The sequence below is a fragment of the Melospiza melodia genome, chromosome 4, assembly GCF_035770615.1.
Source record: "Melospiza melodia melodia isolate bMelMel2 chromosome 4, bMelMel2.pri, whole genome shotgun sequence".
Lineage (NCBI taxonomy): Eukaryota > Metazoa > Chordata > Aves > Passeriformes > Passerellidae > Melospiza > Melospiza melodia.
This window is the reverse complement of record NC_086197.1, coordinates 21,675,129-21,701,122: the sequence shown is the minus strand read 5'-3', so window position 1 is coordinate 21,701,122 and position 25,994 is coordinate 21,675,129. Positions and strand designations below refer to the sequence as shown.

Sequence of the window (25,994 nt, the reverse complement as noted above, 5' to 3'; positions counted from 1 at the left end):
CACACTTTGTATAATTCTCTCCAAAGACCTTGCAAACTCAGCCTTCTTATTGCCCAGTATTCTTGCAAACAAAATTATTTCACTTCTGTGGGCTGAAAAAGAATTTGGTGGGGTAACAACTGGTGTCTGGCAGAATTGCAACACAATGAATAATGTATTACCAAAGGGCATCTGTACAGTTTGCGATAAGAACAATATGAGAAGCTAGGCTGGAATCAAAACCAGTCTCACTGGCTTCCAGATTTCTGGGAAATATTTTAATCAATGTTATATTTTAAAAACTAGTCTTTCTGGTATGTTTCCATCTCCCCACTTCAGCATCCGGCCTCTGTTTGGTGAAAAAGGAGCAAACTGGAGGATCATAGTCACAACCTTTCCTTGCCTCTGGGACAAAAATGACTCATTGTTCTAGTGGCAGCAGAGTGTCCATTTCAGCACTTGTACCTCACTGCACCTCACAGGGAGGACAGCTAAAGGTTGCTTTTCTTAATGTCAGAATACATCTTTTCTTCTGAATAGCTTTTATTTTGTCTTACTATATGTGCACAGCAACACATGGCCTCCTTTATGGCCCTAAACCCAGATAACTCCAGCTGCACCCCAGATATCCCATAGTTAACCCCTGCAGGCCATAAATATAATGAATAGGGCCCTTTGCCCTCTGGCAATTAAGAGCATTTGCAGGGATGCAAGCTTCTGGACTATCTGTTGGAGCTTGCCTTTTCTGGGCACTTCAAATACTTTTCCCTCACTAACAGAAAAGCAGGAATTTGGGATGGCATTGTGTGAAAAAAAAAAAACAAACCCTCCTTCTTTAAGACATGTAGATTGGATAAAATGAAATGTAGTCAGAATATGAAGGAATGCTGATGTTCACTGTGCTACTGAGCACTTTTTATCAGTTAAAAACTGATTATCTCCAAACTGCCAAAGGTGAGTTGCTCCCAGGTTCACTCAAGGATGGCATTGCCAGTGCTTGTGGAATTATCTCATGATATCTGAGCATTCTTTCTAACTCCTTTGCCAAGGTTTAAGGAATTATATAATCTTTGGTTAAATTCAAACAGTAAAATAATTATCATCTTATTACAAACAGAAGCTGGAAAAACATGACACTCAAGAACCTGAAAACCACAGATTATGTGAGGAGCTTGAAAAATTTGATGCTAAACTTTAGTTCATTGTTGTAAAATTATTTCCATGCTTTTCAAGCTTTTGAATGCTTAGGGACATAGGTATGTCAGTGAACCAGTGCCACTGATTATCTGGCATCACTACTAGAGGGTTTTTTAGAGGGATGGAACACCTCTCCTATGAGGAAAGGCTGAGAGAACTGGGACTGTTCAGCCTGGAGGAGGCTCTGGGGTGATTTTATTATGGAAGAGACACTACAAGAGAGCTGCAAAGGGACTTTTTACAATGGCCTGGAGTGACAGGAAAAGGGGTGATAGCTTTAAGCTGAAAGGCCCTGGCACAGGTTTCCAGAGCAGCTGTGGCTGCCCCTGCATCCCTGGCAGAGTCCAAGGCCAGGCTGGATGGGGCTGGGACAGTGGAAGGTGTCCCTGCCATGGCAGGGAGTGGAATGAGATCTTTAAGGTCTCTTCCAACCCAGACCATTCTGTGATACTGTGGTCCCTGGAGAGGTAAGTGTTGTGAACAGTTTTGAGTTCAGCACCTTGAGAGCTGTGTAAGGACCTGCAGAGCACAGTGGCCCCCAGGAGCAATGGGGATGGGGCCCCACACGCACAAATCCATCAGTGTTCCCTCAGGGAAGCTGCAGCTCCTGGGATTTACTCACAGTGAGGGTGATCACGCTCGGTGCGGTCAGTGAGGGGTGCCAGGGGCTCACTGCACCCCTGTCACCTTTAAAATGAGGAGTTTGGCTGTGTATTCACTTCCACAGGGTGAGGAGAACCTGTGGGATGGGGATGAACCTGTCAGCTCGTTTGTTCTCTGTTCGCCACTCCTCACCTGAGGTGGCCTTTGTGCACCCTGCAGCTTTAGGCCTCACCCTCAGTGTGAATGTCCCAGGAAAGGAATGAAACTGTAACTTGGGCACATCCGATGTTCATAAATTAAGATCTGCCCAAGTTACAGTTTCATTCCTTAATGTATTACTGGCTTTTCTTTTAAATACCGTGGTTTTTTAGGTAGTGGATGATCTGGTTTCCTACCTACTGCAAGTAGTAAAAGCCACAGCTGCTCCAAACATAATGGTTCTCGGCCAGGCCTTTTTTTTAGAAACTGGTGAATAGGGCAACTCAAACCATTGAGACAAAATGACATTCAGCCAATAAACCCCTGAATATCCCTGACCTCTTACTAGGCTCTTTTCTGAGACAGCTCCAGTTCTTAACTTTGCAAAAAAAGTTCCCTGCACCCTTAGGTATTTTCAGTGAGCTGTATCCACCAGCTCAGGGACGGGTCTGACTGCTGTGAATGCAGAGAGGGCACAGAGTGTGGAAGTGGAAGAGCAAGTCTTGTGGGGGGTAGGTACTCTTTAAGGCAGGCTCAGCTGTGCCATGCATTATGTATTATGTCTAAGAGACTTCTATGCTGATGGGCTGCCTGTCTCCTAAACCAATTGTCAGACTTGCTTTGCCCCAGGTGAGCTCAGAGCCTTTTTTCCTACGCCTGCTGCTGCAGTGGTATTCTCCACAGTGCCAGAGATGTCCTGGAGCTCACCTGGAGATTTTCTCCCTGCTGAATTGTGGGTTTTGGGCAGGTTGTGCTCTAAGCTCAGAAACAGAGCCAGCTGGCACAGCTGTCCCAGAAGCACTGGCTTCTCAACCAGATGTGTAATATAAGTATCTAACAAGCAGGCAGCTGCTCTGGGGAGCTGTGAGGATCTCAGGCTGTGAGTTAGGGACCAGCATCTCTGTCAATGTGTGTTCAGTGCTTGCAGCATCCCAGCTCTGTGCTGGAAAAGACAGGGGCATGCTGTGCCCTGACGTGGTACTCACTAAGCTCCCTGCGGGGAGGACATGGGCCCTGAGGCCAGGAAAGACCTGTGGCATAGAAAAAAATCCAAACAGGTGGAAAATCAGGACTGCAAGGAGGGGCAGAGTGCATGCCAAAACAGGGGTAGAGCCTTTGTAGCTCTGTAAAAGCTGTCAGGGCTGCAGAGCTGCTAAAGCAGCCAACAGCTGATGCAGAGTCCTGGGAGCCGAGCTGGAGATAATTGTGGAGATAGGAGATGAGGTAAACTCGGGCTTACAGACTGCTGAACTGAAAAAGAAGAGCTAACAGCATTTAACCTGGCAAGGAACCTGAGAGACATCGTGTAAAATGAGTGTACTCTAATTCCTGCAGACGGCCAGCAGGTAGGAAAACTGCAGGGTGTAAGGGGAGGGTGTGTCTGGAGGGGAGGACTCAGGGGCTGGACTCACATCAGGTGGTGAACTCAAAGTGTCCTCCCTGTTGGAGTTAGCTCAGGGCGGTGCTGACTTTACAACCCTCCAATGTCATCTGCTCCTGAGGTGCTGGTGGAGACTGAATGCTGTCGTTCAGGAGCTAAAAATCCTTTTTTACCTCCTTCTGAGAGACGACAAAGAAAGAGCTGTGGCCCCAAAACAGTCGAGACCTTTCTCAGGTCAGTGTTAAATTCTTACCTCTCCCAGCAGCTGCTTCTCAAGCCCTGAGGATTTCACTGAGCCAATTTAATGCTGGTGGTCAGACAGTTTAAACCCATTAGCTCCCAGCTATCTGAATAATTTTCTCCTGGGATCCCAGCACACAGGCAGACTGCTCTAACCAGAACTGCAGAGCACTGCCACGGGACCTGGACTTTGCTGACTGCTGTGGCCTGCGTGGTGAGCACTCAGGGGCTGAACAAAATGCCACTGGCGAGATCCCTGTCCATGACATCTCTGAATGGGCTTCTACAGTGTGAGGATGAAGACCTGCCCGTGGAGGATTTGTTGCTCTTTGAAATTTCTTGGGAGGTTACCAACAAAGGTTTGTACCACACTTGGGGGTTAGTATTGCTGTTTTCTCAGGAGTGGAGGGAGGGATAAAGGGCTGGAGAAGAAAAGCATTCACAGGGAGACTGGAGAGGGCTGCAGAGCTGCTGGATTGGGAGAAGTGCAGGTGTGTGGTTGCGCATGCTGAGCACGGGCTGCATCTGCCTGGGCTTGTGTGGGATGGGCAGAGCCAGGATGTCTCTGTGTCTTTTTGTGTTCCACCACCAGGGAGGGGGGGGTTTGAACATCTAAGTGATAAGTCTGAGTGTGCAGCTATCTAAATTGCTTTGCACATACTTAGGTTTTGCCTTCCATGCAAATTCACTTAGGAATGTCATGCATGGAAATGAGCTGCACAACAGAGATCAGATGCACAGCATTTTAGCAGCCCCCCCTCAGCCTTCCAGAGCAGTGTGGAGAAGAGGCCAGGCCTGGAAGGGGAATAAATAAATAGAGCTGTGTACAACCACTGAACAAAACCCAGGAGTCAATGACCAGCGGCCTTTGTGTGCCAGCTAAAACTCTTCTGGACTGCTCTTTGCAAACACAGGTGGTGCCAGACAGGGCTTTTCATTTGTTCATTGGTTGCTGCTGGTCAGGCAAAGGGCACACTGCTTATTAGGCAAAAATCCTCCTGCCTCTGTTTCTAATTCATTCATCAAATCATCCCCTTTCAGGTAGGTATAGTTCTGCAAGCTTCCAGTTCCACTGCAAAAGTGAGTTAATATGAGTAAATGATTGACCTCCTATGTGTTGTTGTCCTGGCAGATAAACAGAGTTTAATCAGGAGAGGGGATCTGTAAACTGTTAAGAATTTAACTTTAAAGAGGAAATGTGTGTGAGAGGAACAGGCAGTACTGGGGTTTATCCCCATGGGGAAACTCAAATTACTGTTCTGTGATAATTTCTGCTGGTTTACATTGCTTTTTTAGGGTGGTGATCCTTATCAATACCTAGAGGTGAGACAGAGTAGATTCGGCCGTGTGAATCCCTGTGGGCTTGTTTTCTTGTAGCTTCAGCCAAGCTTTTAGAGTTAAATTACAAAGGCCACAACTTGGAGCACGCAGCATTCACTTTTGCAGTGTGCATAATAAGTAAGGTTCTGGCAAGCAGATGGCAGCAGAAATCTAGGAAATTCAGGAGTTCTCACTGACTTCTCTGAACTCCACAGCATACATATTTTCTGAGTCATCTGGACCCAGTGGTTGTAGATAGCACACAAGATTTTTAAGAGAAGATAATCCAATTAGATTTTCCCAGAGCATGTACAAAATGTAGTGAATCATTTAATCATCCATAGAGCTCTGGCTGACTTCACTGGAGCCAAATCAACTGACACAGCTAAAATTTACCATTCACACATTTTATGAGAGAATTGATATTAATAAAGTCAGTTTTATTCAGTGTGTTTAAAAATAAGGTGCCTTTGCTTACACCACTTTCCAAGCCTATATATTCACACAGGGCTAAAGGAACATGGAATGAAAAGCAATTTCTTCATTAGAATCTGACATTCTGCAAAGCTTCCACTAACCAAGCTCGACTAGAAACATCTGTGCAAAATAGATGCACAGATATATATTACATAAAATATATTATAATTTATTATAATTTTGTAATCCTTTTCAGCCTATTTTTCTGGTAAATTCTTGATACTGAGAGTTTGGAGGTTTTTTTTCTATATCTCCCAGGCAATTGAATGTCTAAGTCACGTGGTGAGAACTGTTCCCTGGTGACCTAACTTTTATAAACAGTTCTGGGAAAATGTTACAGCCCTGTGAGAGAGAGTAGACAGCAAAATACAGGGAAAGTCATCACAGAAGATATATAAGCTTAGGAAATAATAGCTTGTAATGTATATTTCCTAGCTCCTTTAGCAGGAGGAATTGTTTGTTTGATGAAATAAACTGACCACACAGAGATTTAGCTCTACTGCATGTTTTAGGGTTTGTGCTGCTGCACATGTTCCTAACATAGAGGGCAAGATAAACATTATCTGGATTTATTGCCTGAGAAGCTAATTTTGAGCATTTAACGTGAAGGTTTCTGCCTTCCTTTCTGGCAATGCAAAGGTATGTCAGAGGAGCTCAGCCTGAAGTTGGTTTGCATTTCTGAGGTGGTGTAAAGCTGCTGCTGCCCACAGGAGCGAGTCCCAGTCTTTATTTTGGTGCATCACCAGGTGCTTGGGTACATTTCCTCCTTGGCCACTGCTGCTGCTTAATAATCCCTCCATTTCTCTCGTGGCACTGACAATCAGGCTGAATTGTCCTCTTTCTGTGAGGAAGGTGATGGCAGAGCTCACAGGTGGATATCCATCCCCCACACTGTAACCAATGACCTTTACAGGAGCAGAGCTGAACCTCTTCAGAGCCAGGGATGGCAAGGGAGTCCTGCAAATCAGAGAATATCTGATTCTGTCGAGGGGGAGCAAGCATTCCATGGCATTTCCCTGATGGTTGTTACTGGTTGTTACTGAGGCATGAGGTGCAGCTGTAGGGAAGAAGATGGTTGCATGAACTCAGGGCTCAGAGATCTACAAGAATCCATTATTTCCAGAGTCTCATCTCTTCTTTGTCAGCAGCTGGGACAGGGGAGTTTTCTCCCCTTTTGTTTTAAGAAGGGATAATTTTAAAAGTGCTCTAACAAGGAAGAGTTTCTACTTCTCCATATTTCCTTTTTGTATTTTCTGTCCTGGCTTCAGCCTGTGCTAAGTAACATCCTCTGACACAAAACCTTGGCCTCTCAGTTACACCTCTCACTCTACTCTATCTGAGCAAGCAAAAGTAAGGAAGCTGAAGGAGAAAATGGGAAATTAAAAAGGCTCATCTGCCAATGTCACTCTCCCTCACCCTTCCTCCAAGTCATGAGAGGGAACTTGCCACTTAAACAAAAAACAATATTGAAATCCTCTCGCATTGAAAGTCCTCTGCCAAAGAAATAAGAAATGAGTAGGTTTTTTTGTGGGATTTCCCTCATTTTAGTTGGCTTTTGACTGATAGGCAAAACCTTATATGAAGTGCATCTACAGTGTTTCTGTGGCAGAAGGGGAAAAATGCAGGCAATGAAGGGTCCCAGTCCATTGCAGTGCCACAAATCTGGTGGTAATTGTGGGGGAGATCAGCATTTTTATTCTTTCTTTCTCTCCTGGCCATCATGCTCTAGTAAAATGAGGTCTGGTCATACAACTGTGGAAAAAAGGAGTGGTTTCTTTCCTCCATAGCATGAAGACTATTAAAAGCTTTAAGTACAGGAGCACAAAAGAAGTGGCTACCAAATTATGAAGATTTTGGGCCTGGGTTGTCTGTGGTGGGATTTCTGACACACTGGTTAGAAGGGATGAGAATGTTCAAGATCTGCCTTTTTCTCTAGAAAGATGTCTTGAAAATAATTCCAGTGATATTTAGATTAGTATCCCCTGCTGTACCACTCACAGTTTTTAGATAGAAAGTAGAAGAATGCTTAAAAATGCTGGGCAAACAGCCAGCTTGTGTCATCATTCAGCTGTGAACAGCTTAACTCAAGAGTCACTGGTAGATGAATCTCAAATATTTTTATTCCATCCCCATTGGAATGGAGACTGTGCTAAAAACAAAACTTGTTTCAGCTGTCCCTGGAGCAAAGATCTCAGTTCAGCTTCTCTGGTGAAAAACTGGACTTTTGGAAATTAAATCCTGAATCCACTGAAGTCAGTAGGACCAGCATTTTCCCTCCTCTGTGTCTTCCCATGATGAAACTTCCTTGGGAGAAGGTGATTACTGTAATTTGTGACACAGCTGAAGTAACACCCTTTGGGGAGTGGGGATGTGCTGGCATAAACTTGGCATAAGCACAGCCTCAGAGCTCTGTGCATTTATAGAGTGGGCTGGAATATCAATGTCAAATCAATTCCAAGTGAAATCCTGTGCACTGGGGATGATGCACACAGAAATAGCTTCTCAATTGTGGACATCTGTCATAAGTTTCAATGGTTCAGTATTATTTCAGAACATGTTTGGAATGTCAGAATTTCAGAGATTGTGGAAATCTGTCTTCTGAGGAGTCCTGGCCACAAACATAGCCCAAAAACCACAAGGAAAATATCTGTTGGCTGAAGATGCTGGTTGTTTTCCACCTGACACATTTCACAGCCTGATTTTATTCAACAGACAATCAGTCAATCAATCAGATTCCAGTGAAATGTTAGAAACAAGTTCAATCCAAATTTTTATCACAGCTGTGCAGATCAAAGACACGTTCTGAGGAGAATGGTGAAACAATTGATGTGAGAGTGATTGTGGCGGTTTGAGTCCCGAGCCTGGGCTCGCGCTGCTCCCATGGATCCTGCGGCTCTTGTGGTTTTCAGGGAGGCTTAAATGCCTCCAGAGTGGCCTGGTCAGGACACAGCAGAGAAGCTGCAGAGCCCTGGAATCATCCTGATGCTCTCTCTGTGTAGCAAAGGTGTGTGAGAAAGGATCAGTGACAATCTCCACTTACCTCTGTCTCATTTCCACAGATCACTTCCTATTTCTCTCCTTCATTTTTGGTTTCTGCTGCTCCTTCATTCTGTCTTTCTGCAGTGTGGGGTGGGTAGGAGGACAAGCTCTAACTGCTGCTTGGATTTTAAATCTACAAAAGAAATAATGCAGCAGGACTTGAAATAAGGAAAAGAGAAAATGCTGGAGTGATGCAGAGAACTCCTTTAGACAAATTCTAGTAGTGTTAACATAGGTAAAAAGGTTTAGACTTTTAAAATAATTCTGTAGAATTTTTTGAGATAGTATTTTGGTTTCATCTTCTGTTTTTTAAAGATGCTAGTAAAAAGATGTCAAACTTCCCTTAAATTAACAAAATCCTTATTTCCCAAATATCTGAGCTCCCCTTTTTGTGCCAGTTTATTTTTTCCCTTAAAGAAAAAAAAAAAAAAAAAAAAAAAAAAAAAAAAAAAAAAAAAAAAAAAAAGAGGAAGAATGGAAAGGAGATAGATGGGGGAAAGATTTTTTTTTTATTTCCTTTTAAAGTTGATTTCATTTATTGGTGGAAAGGTTAAAAGCATGTTTTAAAAAGAAATAATAAAAATATATTTATTTCAAAATGGTTTAAAATTACTACAACTTCATATATTTGAATAAAGCATTTTGTTGAACATCAGAATATTAAACTGTTCCTGTATCAACATTTTACTGCTAATTCCCCTTGTCTGTGATATTCCAAACCAGTTCTCTTGTTCTGCTGCTCTATCAGTTTCTAATTTTGTCATTTCTTGTTTGTTTTAACCCTGTTTCAAAGTACAAAATTTCAGAGGCAGCATGGAGAAACTTGCAACATTTTGGTACATCCCTGTTGTTTGGAAAGGTTTTCTGTTTATAGTATGACCTAAAACATTGTATTAGACAAGAAAAAGAAGGCTTACCAAATTGTTGAAGCAATTTGAGAATTCTGTGAGCTGAACTTGTAAACCCTTACTCTGCTACTCAGTAGGATATGTAATGTTTTGCTTACTGGGACAGGTATTTCCAGGGAATTCAAAGCAACTGAGCATGTAGAAACTACCTCCTAAAAGATATATAATGTGTTCCTGGAGTTTGCTATGGAGAAGTGTAATTTCAAAACTCAATGCATTATTCTAGACATTGCTCTGTTCTTCTCAAGATGTCTTTTTTAAGTTATACCCAACACTTCCTACATACATAGTTTCACTTGCAGTTTCCCTCCGCTGTCAGTTAAACCTTATGCACAGACATGCTTTGTGAGTCATATTTCCACAGTAACAGGGAAGACAAAAGCAGGTCTGGGGGCCAGGTAGCACTGCTTTTATCACAGTTAACTTCTGAGGAGTTTTAACAGCCTGTAAAACGTACTCCTTGGATTTTATCATAAGTACTTTTTAGTGCATTTCAGGCAAATCAGTGCCCTGAAATATTTTTTACCTTGCTGTGCAACAGATTATGACAGCAGAGCACGGCACACTCATTCTTTCCCCCATAAGAGGCCTTCCATACATCTTTGGCCCTTTAGGACACACAGGGATCCTAAGGATAACCTTGTGGAAAGAAACACTCAGATGCTGGCTGTGTGAAACAAAGATCCAGGCTCTGCCCTGCCCTTGAGCTGCAGATTCCCCATTTCCCTTCAATTCCATGGATGTGGAAACTCAGCTACATTGCCAATCCCAGCGCTGAGCCCTTTGCAGTGTGGAAGAGGCTGATCCACACTCCTAGGATGAGGGAAGGAGCTTTCCTTCACTCTAGGCATATACAGCTTTATTGTGGTATTTAGTGTCTTTCATCTTGCAAGTCATGTTTTCTCTTTTTCCTGGATCACCAGGCTTCTCTGCACTAAAATCCTTCCTCATTCTAAGCTCTGTATCCCTGCCAATTCAAACCAGCCAGTTTCATGACTAAGATTTCTATCAAGTTTCATATTTATCTTATTTTGGATTGAGGCCTCTTATGCTCCTATGATGAATTTACCACCCCATAAAAACAGAGGTATCATCGTAACTATTGCTTTTTAGGATCAATGTTCTGATTTGTCTCATATAATTAAAATTTTATGTTTATCTGAATCCAAGCTATTCAAATAGACCATCTCAGCTTGAGAAGAGGAACTTTGAGAGAAAATACAGTGTTATTTATCTAAGATTGCTCTAAACCCCTGTCCAAAGCAGCCATGGAAGAATATGATGACTATAAATTAGTTTCTTAAGCTTTCTGGTCCTGCTGAAGGGGAGAATAATAGTGTTGTGCATAGGTTTCCTTCTGCAATTCCATGGCTACATGATGTAAAACTCTTGAACTGACAGCTTGATTTAGGAACAGACATCTGTAAGATTCTTGTCTTCTTAGGTCTTGAATTATTAAGGGTAATAATTTATTGTACTAATTCTACTTAGCAAGCTGGTAGAATGAAACTGCATTTTTTTTCCTCTTTGTAAATACCTAGAATCCTGAGACATGAAAATATTGAGACCAGAGGCCCTTTCAGCCTTCAAAACAAATGGGATATTTGTAGAGAAAAGGCATTTAAGTGAATAATTTATTTTCTAGGAGCAGAATTGAAACTGTAGCTCTGCCATTTGGCTCCCCGGGGCTGCAAGACAGCAGGCTTTGCAGAGGGCTTTCTGTGTTTGTCAGGGGATGCAGTTTAATTAATCTGGCAACTAATCTCCCAAAGTGCTGAGCAACTTCTGCTGCTGTATTGTACATAACAGTAGCAGATTTTTAAGGAGAATTAGGTAACTTCTCAAGGTTTTTAATTATATTGGATATGGTGCACTGGCACCTCTGGATATCCCAGTAGCTTTAAAAGGGTGAGCCTAGCATGCCAGCTCTCAATCCCTGGCAGCTTTCAATGCTGGCTTCACAGGTAATTTTGATGTCACTGCTGGAAGCTGGAGCACCATCTCCATCCCCAGAGTGCTGCCAACATTTCCAAAGATTCAGCATTCAGTGGAGGGGAAAAAATTTATGTAGGAGCGCCAATCCCTTCTGTGGTGTTCCTTTTGCTCTTTGTAGCTGTTGTGCTCCCTCTCTCCCACCTTGCTGGAGCTATGCTCATTGTCTCTGGTGTGCAGCAGCTTCTTGTCCTCAGGTTTTCCTTTCCCTCACCATCCTGCCCCCTTGCTGGGTTCAAGCCTGCCCTATTGCTCTTCTGACTTGGTGTTGGTGCACTTCCACTGCCTGGCACCCTGGGCACTGTAGCAAAGAGAGGTTTACCCTGCCAGTGTGTGAATTCCAGGGCAGGCTATGGCCAACTCTGAGCAAGAGCAGCTAAGGGACTCTTGCACACCGTGTGCAAGACTGGATACATCTGTATTGACTTGGCAAGGGATGCTGCTGGATTCTCTTACACATTTGAATGGTGCATTTGCCTCTAAAGCAGACATTATTTCGGTGAAAGATGCTACAGACATTTATGTAGTTAGTGTAGGCTACATTCCCTCCGACTTTAACTAAATTCTTCGAGGCTGATAATGGAACAAAACTCCTTATGCTTTGAGGATATTGGGTTAAGTCCATTTTTATAGGCACCAGTCAATGAAATCCATCAGTTTCTCAAATTCTCTTAGTGATTTGTAACAAATAAGCTCGGTTCTTACCACGTGATGAAAAATAGGTTTGAAAATTATAACTGAGGCAATAAAACAAAAGCAGAAGGATGTGCTTGGGATGCAGCAGAATCAAGATCAGACATGGGAGAGTGAAAGTATGAGGCCCAGGATTTTAATCCCCCAACTGAACAGGGGAGCTCTGATACCACTTAAGAGACTGAACTTCTATTTATTTGATTGAGGCTGGTTTCACTTAAAGCCTACATATGTGAAGGGATTTAACTAGCAGTGTATCTGATCCACAGATGGATTGAAGCTTAGTACAGAGATCTGTAGCCTGTGCCCTTTTCTAATTTTTGTATTTTTGTGATCTTCTTTTGCAGTGGGAGGCATTTACACTGTGATCCAGACAAAAGCCAAAACTACAGCAGATGAATGGGGTGAAAACTATTTCCTAATTGGCCCCTATTTTGAGCAGAATGTGAAGACTCAGGTGGAATTCACTGAACCTCCAAACCCTGCAGTTAAGAAGGCAATGGACACCATGAAAAGCCAAGGGTGTCAGGTAAATCAGATGTGTTGCTGCTTCCCAGGGCAACAAATCTGACTCTGAGGAGATTAAAGTTTGGGTTAATGCTCTTGTCGTTCCACTTGACACAGCAGTCCTGGTCAATGTCACAATGGGAAAGGCTCGGAATCCACTGTTAGAACAGCAGAGTCAATTCATTAAAGGTTATTTTTGAGGAGTAACCAGTTCATCCAATTATGGGTTTTAACAGTCATTTATCTGCAAGGCTGCTTAACTGGATTAATGACTTATTTATCTGGTCTCTAAGTACGATGAGATTTTAGTACATATAAGATGACCTTACTTTGTGCCCTTATTTCACATTCTTGCATGGGAGTGAGAAGAGCATTCCTTTAGCCCTCAGATTTTCTAATGTAGCATAAAAATATTGAGATGAAAACCAGAAAAGACTTGAGAAAAGCACTGAGGTGACAAAGGATCCACTTCCTCACTTCAGTGCAACCAGCTGTCAGTTCCCTGAGAAGAGAGGTATACCACAACACAAGAAATTGATTTTCTCTTTTACCAACATGATTTTTCACCAGTGTTTTCTGTGTGATCTCATAGCCTTTCTGAGGCTCTGTTTCTCCAACAATGAAGTTGGAATAAACTTCTTCCTATAAAGGTTATCTGCTAAAAGAAATAGATTATCTGCAGTGTTGATGGGCAGTTATTAAGCTGCAAGCAGCTTTGGTTACCTGAAAATGGGTGGAAGGTAACTCATGCTAAATTTGACCTTCTTTCTTGAAGTCCTTATCAGAGATGTAGAACTTGCCTGTGTTCTGGCTCAGTGTTGAGACCCTCAGAGATGCCAGTTTGCAGGAGGAAAAATTGTCTGCTCCTGCTGTGTGCTGAACAGATGTGGAAAGCATCAGAGGCAGGGAAGGATTCCTACTGTTGCTGAGGGGATTGACACACTTCAGTGTAGAAATTCCTCAAGTTCTTGAGTTGTCTCTAGCTGTGGCACTGGCAATGTGTTGTCTGCCTCTGTAAGAGCAGTTGTGCTGTTCTTAGGATCTAGTGCCCTGTTGTGCAGGTGTCTTTTGTTGGATGAATATGTGCCACAGCTTGGGAGTGTCGGGGACACTGACATGGTGCTTGAATTGTACGGGCTCAAACTGAAAGGTCCAATCTGCCATTTCTTATCTTTATCAGATTTTCATAGGTCATTGATCAGGTTTTCTGTGTTGCCTCTGTAACACTCCTGTGTCTGAAAAACAGCTAAAGACTTCTGGGGCAAATTGATTGCAATGCTTTGTGTTGTTCCAGCAATGCATCCAATTTAATCAGCCACCTCTGCCAGCCCAACACGTGCATGGTGCTGCTGAAGTATTCATATACAGCAGCAAATCTGTCCCAGGGATGTCAAATATAGCTTTGATCTCCAATAATGACGCTCTTGTTTCCAGGAGCTGCACTTATCCTATTAACATTTATGTCTGGGTTTTGCTTATGCATCACAATGGATGGTTTTAAACCAGGGGACCTAGGAATGCTTCCAGACTTCTCAGCTCAGGTGTGTTTCCTTGCCACAACCTGACCCTGTATTTAGATGAAGTCTGGGTTCTCTGCTTTTTAACCTCATTTTTCTGACTAGCAAATCTGAGCAGTCTGAAATAAATACATGAGGAGCAAAAAGGAGCAAACCTGCCTTTGTTATGCCTTGTACTTTTTGTGAAAACAGGCCAAAAGCTTTTATCTTATTTGTTTTCAAGACCTCACCTCTCTTCAGCTCATTGCAGCGTCAGGGCTGGGTTCAACCCCTGAGATCTGAGCTGTTTTGATGGCAGATTTAATGTGAAATTATTTGACTTTGCAGACTGTAGTGTGGGCCCAGCTGGGTTGGGCAAGCCAGTGCAGGCAGTGAAGTTGTGAATACTCTTAGAAATGTTTAATTATACTAATGGAGACAAAGCAGGAAAGCTGCATTTTTAGCCTCATGTGGTTTTAGGTGTTGAGATTTATTGATCTTCCACCCACTTCTGATTGATCCTTCCACTCTTCCAAATGGAACTGGAATCCTTCCCCTCTGTGCTGCTTGGGAAGAAGGAAGAAATGTCATGGTAGATACAGGCACAAAGCATCAGTCCTACAAAACCTCTTCCCAGTAATCTAGCATGGATAGCAAAAGGCTGGAGACAAATATAAGTGAAAGAAAATGAAAATTTTAAAATAAGAACAGAACCGGCTCAGATACTTCAATAAGAAGACCTCATTTCTCAAGCAAGTGTAGTCTTCCTAACCTTTTTTTTTTTCTTTCACAGAAAAGAAGTTACTATTGCAATGAAAATCTAAAAGAAAAGACTTAAAAATAAAATGTTCCTAAAGGTTATAGTTTCCTTTGCTTCAGTATTACTCTATGTATTTTGCAAAGAAAACTGCAAGTCCTGGGTTGTAGGACTGTGAATACACATTGTTTGTGTGAAATACTTCAGATGTGATGGATGAAGATTGTTATGCTAACTGGCCATTACATTCACTTTAACCTTTTCTTTCTATCCTTCTTATCCTTTCCTCTTTTCCATAGGTCTTTTTTGGAAGATGGCTGATAGAGGGCAGCCCTTATGTCTTACTGTTTGATATAGGATCAGCAGCTTGGAACCTGGACAAGTGGAAAGGTGAATTTTGGGAAGTCAGCAACATAGGGATCCCTTTTCATGACCGAGAAGCCAATGATGCTGTGATTTTTGGATCATTAACAGCCTGGTTTTTGAAAGAGGTACAGTTTTTAAATCTAGAGATTTGCAGACCAAAACTACTTGGGATGTGGTTCCTATTCTCCAGTTTGAAAACCAAGATTTTTAGGAAGTTGATCTCAACGTAAATCAAATTTGTATTTAAAACTTAAATGTTGACTGGTCATTCAACTGTATTTTTCCAGAAGAAGGGCAGTGGGGCTGCCCAGTGTGGAGTCTGAGTGACTGTGCTTGCCAGAGCCCTCTGACACTCTAGAAAGAGGTCTGTTCTGAGGAGCTAGAGAGGTACACATTTTTCTTGGGTTAAGGATTAGAGCTGATGGAAATCAAGGCATATGTCCTCTTAAAATTGTACTGTTTTGTCACAAGAAGGAAAGCAAGTGTTCAAAAGGCTTCACCAAAAAAAAGAAAAAGCAAAGTTCTCTGGGGCTGGGATGATGGACATGATAATGTATGTTTCATGTATTTCTTTTTCTTTTCAGCTTTCCTGTCAGTTTGATGACAAGCCCAATATAATTGCCCACTTCCACGAGTGGCAGGCAGGAGTGGGTTTAATCCTGTCTCGATCACAGAAACTTCCCGTCGCCACAATTTTTACTACCCATGCAACTCTGCTTGGCAGATACTTGTGTGCAGCCAATATTGACTTTTACAACAATCTGGACCAAGTAAGAGACATTTTTCTCATTCTTTTCTGTTTATTTAACTAATTGTCTACCAGCTCCCTTTCTGTTTATGGTGTTACACTATTTATTGTATTTTCTGGCTTGTGTGCTTGCTTATGACTGACCCATAGCTGGTTGTTGATTCCAGAGCATGAGAATCAACATTTTTAAGATCATGAAGTGTCTAGGCATGAGTGCTTTTGTCTCATCTAACAGGTCTGAAGGCTCAGTGGAAACTAGTAAAACCTATTCAGCTCTAGCCAACATCTGACCCTTCAGGTGGAGCCTCACAAAAGTCTTTCTTAATGTAATACAGTAGAAAAAATAACCAGTAGCCCTCCTCTTGCGAAAAATACCCCAGAATTGAAGGGGATCGTGGTTGCTTTGACTTTTTTTTTCCCCCAGCCTGCTTCATAATTTTTACAAACCATAATGAGTCCTAATTTCAAGCATTTCAGGTTAGCCCTAATTTGTAACTGGCAAATGTAGAAGTACTTTCTGAGTTCAAAAGACTCACAGGTGTTTCTTGGAATGTGTGTAAACTGTCTGTTGGATTTGATTTTCACTGTTCTCTTTCCACTCAAAGCATAACACAAAACAATGTTTCAAGGACCCAAATGTTTTTTGCACTGCCCTCATCAGGGTACCTTGCCTGATCTGGGATTTCTCATATGGTCACAGACAAACCTGAATTCAAGAGGTTTTTCCATTCCAGCACTCAGTGAAGGTAGAGGTACATAAAAGAACCACATTGTTCATGCACTTCCTTGGCTAAAAACAGTGAAGAAAATGACAGAGTTGGTAATTTTCAGTTGGATGTTGTAAGCTTGACATGTTGGGGAGCTGTGTCTTCCAAAGACAAGGCCTAAGCAGTTGTGTATTGCTGGCCTGACTCAGAAACAGGGAATCATGGAATGGTTTGGGGTTTTTTTTGGCAAACATCGTCTCATTCTGACCCTGCCATGGGCAGGGACATCTTCCAGTATCCCACGTCGCTCCAAGCCCCATCCAACCTGGCCTTGGATCCAGGGGCAGCCACAGCTGCTCTGGGCACCCTGTGCCAGGGCCTCACCATCCTCACAGGGAAGGATTTCTTCCTTATATCCAATCTAAACGTGCTCTCTGTCATTCTGAAGCCATTCCCCCTTGTCCTGTCCCTCCAAGCCCTTGTAAATCATCTCTCCTAGACTCCTAAGTTAGTTATGGTGTTAGGTGCATTAATAAGGCAGCATGAACATCACAGTCCTGCTGTGTAGGAGTCCAGACACTCCTGCTCACTCATAGTCTTTCTGTGTGTATAATACAGAATGGTTTGTTTTGATTCTGGTTTATTGAGAGAGCTGCAAGCAGTCTGGAAAGTAGTCCTTTTTATCTCAAAGCAACTGGGTTTTTTTCTCTTCATGAATACTTTTGGGGGGCCTCACCCTTGTCTGTGTACTCAAAAGGTACTCTAATGATCTTACATCTGACTAAACCTGCAGATTTTAATATATTTATAAACTAGTCACAGTATTAATATAATTTTTTTCTGTCCACACATGACATGAACATCTTTATGTGTGAAAGCACTGTGCATCCTTCAAAGCCTCACAAATCCCATTGGTGGCCATCAGCTATGTCACAAATACAGAAATGTCTATTCAGATTTTATTCTAAGAATATGTGAAAAGAAACATAAATATCAATTTCATATATCATTCTAAATGGCTGTAAATAATATTTAAGGGAAGGAAATTGTGGATTTCTAGGCTGTAATGCTTTATACCCTCTGTGGGTTGACAATTAAAGGTACTAATAGAGGAAATTATGTCAAGCTGTTATAACATTGTTTAATATTTCTATAGGATGCTAAAACTCTTCCTGGAAAATTTAACTATCTTAGGGAGGGCTTCTTTGGCTGTGAAAAGGTCACCTTGGCCCAAAAGTCAGTTGAGACACAAGAGCTTGATCTCGAATACCATAATTAAATAACAGCTAGATCTTCAGACATATTCTTGTTGCCTTCTAGCAGCAAACTATTTAGGTCAAGCAAGCAATTTGCTTAGTGAAGAAGATTCTTTAGGGCTTCCTAATGTTTAATCTTTGGAAGAAGCAATATTTTTTTAGAGCATTTCACCCCATCCCACCCCAAAAATAGCTGGGTTTCCTGTTTCGGTGCTATTGCAGAAATGTTTTCCTTTGAAGTATGATTAAGTTCTCACGTTTGACCGGTGTTTGACAGCTAGAACACAGTTCCCACCAGGCAGCAGCTGCCAGGATGTGTTGTGCCAGACGTCACAGAAAAATGGCTGCAGCACAGAATGAAAGCGTGTGGCCTTGTTGTGCCTGACGCAATCAGGCGTGTACAGCTCATACAGAGAAAAGAGGAAACCTCACGTCTTTGTTTCGAGCCCGCAACACAGTCCACAAAATGCTGAGTTAGGATGCCTGGTAGGCAGTTCTGCACTGCCCACACAGTGCAGGACTCTCCCACTGCACTGTCAAACCATCCCCATAGATCAGCAGGGCTAGAAGATGCAAGATCAGTGGAGTCCTGAGCTGTGGGCTACCAGAACTCCCTGTTCCATGAGCTGAGGGCACATCTCAGCCTGTAATCTGTAAGAGGACATTTTCTGGGGGGGTTGCAAACCCAGTCAGCCTAGTAGAGGGAAGCTGTGGATGGCTGGAAGATGGGAGGGTGCTATATGGATGTAAAACCGTAATGTTGTGTGAGTCCTGACCTCCTCCCGAGCCATCTGCTCTTTCCCTCAGAGATGGGATCCTGGTTCTTAGGCAGTATTACAGCTTAGCAATGGACATGGCACTCAGGGCTGTGCTTTAATTTCCAAGGTGGTGATTGGTCAAAGGTTGGACTCCCTGATCTTAGAGGTCTTTTCCAACCTTAATGATTCGGTGGTTAAGGTTTGAGCTTATACAATTCTTATATTCTTACAGTTTTAACTCAGTTCATCTGGGCTGGCTGGAATTTACCTGCCTCTGCTCCAGTGAGAACCTGGGTGTTAAACTCTTAGCAGGTGCTCAGGAGCACAGTGGCCACCAGAAGTAACACTGTTGTGTTACTATTTAGTGCATATGTTAGTACCTAGATTCATATTTAATTCACTCTCATCCTGGAGAAAGGAAGGGAGGGAAAACCAAAAGAACAAAATGGGGTGACATGTACAGTAACTGACAGTGTCTTTATTTTTATTTGCTTTTAATTATTTGAAGAATCCTGGGTACATGACTGGGTCAGGGGCTGCTCAGTAAACCTATGGGTTATTGAACTCTTCCAAACTCCACACTGCCTAATTTCAATATCAAGCAGGGTTTTTTATAAGTTTTAATTCCCAAGAGAAGTTTAAGAAATTTTGTATATCTAAGTAGTCCAGCCAATAGGGCATTTTCCCATAGTCTCCATGTCCAGAGCAGCTTTTACATTGGTGTGTGAGATTATGTTTGTTGCCAAGATAACTAACCAAAATTGCTAAAAGGTAGGAATTTCTGTGAAAAAAAATCTCAGGGTCTGTGGAGCCTTTCTCTCTTCAGGAGGAATTGGCTTCTCAGTTGAAGATTAACATTCTTAATCTGTTATTGTTTTCCCTATTGTTTGGGGGACTGATTTAGTTATTTGCTTGTTTTGCGTGGGGATTTTTTTTGTATCCTTTCATGCCTTGAGAGTTTCAAATAAACCAGCACCTTTCATAAATTAACTGAGACACAATGATCCAAACAAGTTCCTAGGTGAATAGACAGCTAATTTTGGAAAATTATTTAACCTGGAGAGGTCATCATCTGAAATTATTTTTGGGAACAGTGGCCTGGCATCATGAAGAAGTTTGTGTGGTTCAGCCTCTGATGCTTCTTACTAAAAAAACACTTGGAGTTTGATGGGAAAAGGAGAAGGGAAAAAAGGTCAGTCATAGTCTTCATTGCCTTTTTCCTTAGGTTGCCCTGCTGATGTGTAACACTTCTGTCTAGAACTTGGAACATTTTCATTCAGCTCATGCAGGTGCAGCTGAATCCTGTTTGCAAAGTGGTAGAAAATCCTGTCCCAAGAAGTCTAAAAGGAAAAGTACTAAAAATCCCAATGAAAATGAATAGTCAAGAGCTTTTTTGCTGACAATGTCTCACATTAGTTCAGTGACAAACTTAGACTGTCCAGTTTGTCACTGAACTCACTGTTACACAAAGCTAATCCACTTTGTCAACAGAACAGCTGATGGAAATCTGATTTAAGCCAGGAAGTGTAAATTTCATTCTCTTTTGGCCTGGCAGAGCCATACCAGAATGAAAGCTCTCTTTACATAAGGCAACAGTCAATTGGAGGTAAATTTGATGTTAGCTGGATTTTAAGGGAGTGGTTCTTACCTAATTTAGACAGCAGCAGCCAGTGAGATTATGCTGGAAGCAAAAATGTTTCCATTCTACCTTTTAGTCACTTAGGAATTTGAACTTCAAACCAGTCTCTGACTGTTCCTTGGTCCTGCAGAATCGCTTTGAACTTGAGTGTACCACTCTTTTAAAAGACCAAGAAAGATTATTTTGTTCTCTGTCTAAAATCCTCAGGCATCAAACCTGTACCTTTTATTTGAATTACAAAATATTTACAGTGATGTTATCCACTCTTGAGGTAAGGTTTAAATGGTGAGGGTATTAAATGGTGAGTCTGTATTATTTCTGAAAAGATGTTGTCATGTTTTATTTAGGAAAATTACATATATTAATTCCAGTTTGAATTTGTATTGGTTTAACTTCTGTTGGTTTTCACCATCCTTTTTTTTTTCATTAGGACACCATAGGCTAATATCATTATCTAGAGATTCTTTGTAGACTGTGACAAATAATTTGTCTTTCTTTCAGACAAGGATTTAGATGGCTAATATAGTCCTTTCTCTTTCTCCACTCTCAAATGATTCTTGTGTTTTGGAAATACTTTGCAATTCATCTTTATAATTTTGAAGTAGGAATGGCTGATTTGGATTTACTACTTCAGTGACTGTTTCCAGAAGAAACATAACTGCTTAATATTCTCCTCTTTTTCCCTCAAAGTTCAGAATGTCATGCTGGGAGGCTCAGTGATTACCTGCTGTGCCCCCTAACATGTTGAATTTTAAGAGATCAATGGGATGTTTTGCTCATTACATGGATCCATAGAAAATGAACCAAAGAATCCACAGAAATGAACCAAAATTTTCCCTCAGAAATGCACTGCAGCAAATGCAAATTTTACTCCAAAGCATTGTACCTGTGGAACATCTTTTGCTTTGAAATCAGTGGCCTTCTAAAGGAGTTATTTGCCTTCTAATCCTTGCCCTCTTGTAAATTCTAATAATCTGCTTGCTTTCCACTGGTCAGGGAAGGAGAGGATCCTCCAATAAATTTACAGGGAAGTGGATATTGAAGCTGTTGGCCTTTAAATATCACTGAAATAGTTGGACTAAAGGACCTTAAGAGCTTCTTCTACCCTAAAGGGTTCTGTAAACAGTTCATCTGACTTAGGTTTTTTTTTTTTTCTCTTGATGCAGCTGTGATCTGTGGCATAGCCAGTGTTCCCATTTGCTGAAAACAGCAAACAAACAAAAGCAGGTGTGACGCACTTGGGAATCTCGCTTTGCTCTGGCTGAGCACGAGGGGTTTGGAGCAGAGTTCACAGGTGCCTGAGCTGGGCTGGACACAGAGCAGGGCTCAGGGTTGAGCAGGAGCTTTGGTTGGGGGTGAGGAGCTGCCCAGGTGTCCTGCTGGTTTCAGCATGTTGTCCCATGCCCCACAGTGCCTCTGACTCTGGAGATTGTCGGGGCAGGCTCAGCTTTGCACAGGACTAGTTGGGTTAAATGAGTCACCTGCACTGTCTCATCAATTAATTTTCATTTAACCTGCCCTTCAACTTGGCTAAGGCTCTTTTCTGAAGTCGCTTGTCCAGCCTGCTCAGAAGTGCACAGTTCTTACTCCACCCTGAGGTGAAAAGTCAAGGTCTTGCTTTACTGATTGGTGCTGGAAGCTGCTGGAGAGTGAGAGCAAATGAAATGTGAGAACCCCATGACCTCTGTTCGTACTTCCTAATAGATGTGGAATTGTGTACCTTTGCAAAAACATGCCAAAAGCCCCACAAGCATACACAAAATACTTCCTGTTTATGAAAGGTGGGAAAATGAATTGCAATGAAGGAATTAGCACTGATATGTGTTAAATATGTAAAGTCTTTTCATGAAACCAAAGAAATAAAAGTTAACTAGAAATAAGTCAGAGTGCTTAACAATCTTTTTATAAACCTTTGCCCCAGCAGTGTTACAGGGAGTCTTTATCAACAGTTGGTGAGCATGTCCCAAATTTAATTTTTAATCACATTTTGTAATTAAAACCCATTCTTGGTGAGAAAGCAAAAAGAGAACAAAAGGCCTTTGAAGTTTGACCAGCAATTTGTTTGCTAGCAATTTCAAAAGTATTTTTAATAGAAAGCCAGATGTGTTTGAAAATACTTTCATAATTATGACTGTGTAGTTGTGCCCATCCCATTCATGTGTTTGTCTAGCATGCTAAAGAACTGTCCCATTTTGTATCTTTTTTTGCACAGAATGTGTAGACAATCAAATATGCAGTTAAGAGCTCCTTGTGAATCAGTTTAGTGTAAGCCAAGGATGATGCTGAGACCTGTAGCACTAAAAGGAGCCAAATGAATTCCCCTTTATTTTTCTCTTTGTGTTCTTTCTACCACTCAATTTCTGTGGCAAATGAGATGAATGTCCTGGAGAAAATGTCCTTTCTATTTCATGCTCCAAAATTCTCATGGGGAATGCAGAAAAGACGATATATGAGGACACAACTGCTTCTAAAAGCAGCTGGCCATGGCAGGGGTCACACAGTCCTAACTATAGAAAGTGCTGTCTGCCCTGCCTGTGATAGGGGTTAAATCTATTATGGTCAAAGTTACACAGTCAAATGTAATCAGAATCAGGCTGTGCAGCCTGCATTAGGCAGTGATCATAGCAGAGCTCACTGAGAGTCATTGTCACCCTCCATGAAACTCACACAGGCCACTGGGTGCCCATGCTGTTGACCTTAGGGACTCAAGACTTCTGTTTCCAGAAGTGAAACATCATGGAAGACTAAGAGGATTGTGATTTAATTGAAAGCATTGACACCTTTTATAGACTATGTTGTAGTGATTTTGCAGTGGACACCGTTAGTGAACATTTGAACCTTTAAGCGTGGACTCAAGGGAATTGTGCATTTTCTTTGCATCAGGATAACATAAGTTAAAAAAGGGTAGCTGCAAGATTTAAAGGTGACTTAGAAATACTTGGGTGTTTGGAATGTCTTATCTAGCAGTTTAACTTGCATCTGTCTCTAAAAATTAAGGGAGTTCAAACTGAAATATAAGAAGCAGCAAGTGACAGTGGCAGAGTTGGAGGAAGAATATCTCTGAGTGTCAGAAAATATCTCATGTTCTGTTTTCTTTTTTCCACTGAGAATTGTCACTTTGTCTTTATATCCTGCCCTCCACTTCTCTCCTGCCTACCTGTGATTCCCACCATTCTGCCAAGTCCCCAGGTTCTGTCCTCATCCCCATTCCTGTTTTCTTCTCTTCCCTTCAGCTACCAGCAACCTCCCTGCTCTCCCAAGTTTTCCAACAAGCCCGTGAAAGCTGCAACATGATACATTGCCAGCCAGCAGGCCAAATTCCACAGATCCTTACTTTTCATGGAATCATTAATCTAGATTTCCTTCCATGGCAGAGCTGCCATTCTTTGAGGAACAAGCAGGATCTGAGAGCTCTCCTGCTCTTTCAGATTCCTTGAAGTTGATAAAACAGTTCAAACATCAGAATGACAAAACAGCAGCATAATCACGTGGATCTTGTGGTTCTCATTCCCTGGGGAAAAGGAGCCTAGCAGGAGAAACCTTCCCTGAGGGAGACAGTTTGATGCTCATGTCACACAGGTGTCTTTTTTGTTGGTTTTGTTATTTAACAGTTTGACATTGACAAGGAGGCTGGAGAGAGGCAGATTTACCATCGGTACTGTATGGAACGGGCATCTGTGCATTGTGCCCATGTGTTCACCACAGTCTCCCAGATCACAGCTACAGAAGCAGAACATATGCTTAAAAAAAGCCCTGGTAAGACCTGAATCAATTTTTTTTTTACTGTTATTTCCTCAGAATGCCCACATATCCTTAGACTAAATGAACAAAATAGAGGCAGTATGCAAACATGAAGAGACAGAACATATGCACAGGTGTGTCTGGCTATGCTACAGGGATTAACCAGTTTTCCATGGATGTTAGGCTTTTTTTTGCCAGGACTCCTCAGCTTCAGGAATTTTGTCTGTGGCAGGGTTTCCATGCTTTTAGAACTGAACCATGATAAGCTTCATATAGATAAAATATTTTCTATTAGGCCAACAAGTAGAGTTTGAAAAATAGTTCTGTGCCCAATAATTTGTCTGGTTTTCCTCTTGATATTAGGCTCATAAAATATGAAGCTTAGAAACCTTGTCTTGTTCCATGCTTGGGTTTTGAGTAAGGTCATGATCCCAGTTTGATGTGTCATCAGATTTCTCTTTAAATCACCTCAGTGCTTTATAGGGATAAATCCCAATACTCCACGTGCAGGTAAGCAGTGTGAGGGAAAACTGCACAACAGTTTTGGAGACTATTTAGCAGGTGTGTTGGTACCTTGGTTATTTAAAATTAAACAGTGCTCAAATTATTATTTTTGTTTGAACTCGGTTTTTTGTTTTATTTTTGGGGTTTAGTTGTTTATTTGGGGGATTTTTTTGCTTACTCCTTGTAGAGTTATTGGTTGATTTGCAGTGCTGATTATAGTTTGGGATTGTTATCCTGATTAACTTCAATGCTTCAAGCCACATTGGGGTTCCTGAACCTGAACGAAAGAGCTGTTCATGGAGTCCTTTGCCTCATTCCTGACTAGCTGTCAATAGGATGATGGATTTAGATTATCTTTTTCATTTTATTTTAAGCACAAAAGCCATGTCTTAAAAGTCTCTGAAGTTCAGTCATTTAAACTGGGATACCTCTGAAAGGTCTTGATTTTTCAGAGTGCAGAGCACTCTGAAAATCAAACTTTTAAAGCTTTTTTAATATAGACATGACACTTCTCCCCACCACAGCTACCATTGAAAATCATAGTCTGTGTTTTGGGATTTTAGGAGACTGAAATGAGTCTGAATCCAGTTTAATTTGGGGAAGAAAATCTCCAGACTGCTCACAGATAAAACATCAGTTGAAGCTGAAGAGAATTCCATGCACAGAGATTCACAGGCCTGAGCTTTTTGTGATTATTCTTGCAACTTTGAAGAAACCAAGTAAATATACTTAATGTTTGGGTTAAAAAACTACTGAGAGATGTCATGCTTCATGTTGATATAGCTAGAAAGAAATTCAGTAGAAATTGTCACCCCAAATCCTAAGAAACAACTCTAAGTGGGAAGTCTGATGAGAATAAGTACTTTAATAGTTTCTCTGAATCCAAGACCACAAATAAACTGTGCAGGAACCTATTCTCACACTATTTATTCTCTCTGAAGTTGTGAAATCTGCATAGACATTGATTTTTTGAAACACCCATCAATCCTTCAGTAGGTCATTGAGCTTGCTAAGGAACATGAATACTGAAAGCATGTGTGCATTTCTCCATCCACTTTAAAAATAAACCTTTAAAAGGAGGATGCTGAATTAGCACAATTAAATTTTATTTGCATTTATTGAGATAAAAATAGTTTTTCAACTATTTTTCAAATAGTTAGCTAAAAATAACTCAGAAATATGCTAAATTGAGGTGTTCTGCTACTCCTCTTTAACATCAAACTTGGATTATAATTTAAATTATAAATCTCATCACTTGGAGAGGTCCCTTTAAAATTTAATAAAGCCAATTGCATAGAGAACTTTTGCAGTGGGACAAAGGCCAATTTGCCAGTCTAAACTTGGCAGAATGACTGCTTGCATTATGCTGATCCCACTTGCTGCAGTTGTTATGTGATCAACAATTTATCAAACCATATTTGTCTAAAGCTTTGACATATCCAGCAGGATTTTGTCAGTGATCATAAGTTATTTTCTTGTGGTTTGAAA

The 25,994-nt window shown here is 41.5% G+C and overlaps 1 protein-coding gene across 2 annotated transcripts in view; it reads left to right on the top strand.

Moving 5' to 3' along the window:
- The first annotated feature begins 3,299 nt into the window (after positions 1-3,299).
- GYS2 (glycogen synthase 2) overlaps positions 3,300-25,994 on the top strand; it is a 41,125-nt gene continuing 18,430 nt past the window's right edge. The window contains exons 1-6 of one of the 2 annotated variants that reach the window (XM_063154220.1): positions 3,300-3,323; positions 3,733-3,957; positions 12,375-12,556; positions 15,087-15,278; positions 15,738-15,923; positions 23,873-24,017. In XM_063154220.1, coding sequence (XP_063010290.1) covers positions 3,837-3,957; positions 12,375-12,556; positions 15,087-15,278; positions 15,738-15,923; positions 23,873-24,017 — 826 coding nt within the window. In that variant the 5' untranslated portion in view covers positions 3,300-3,323; positions 3,733-3,836. Of the gene's footprint in view, positions 3,324-3,424; positions 3,593-3,732; positions 3,958-12,374; positions 12,557-15,086; positions 15,279-15,737; positions 15,924-23,872; positions 24,018-25,994 lie in introns of those variants that run through there. The other variant, XM_063154218.1, reaches the window with a different exon arrangement.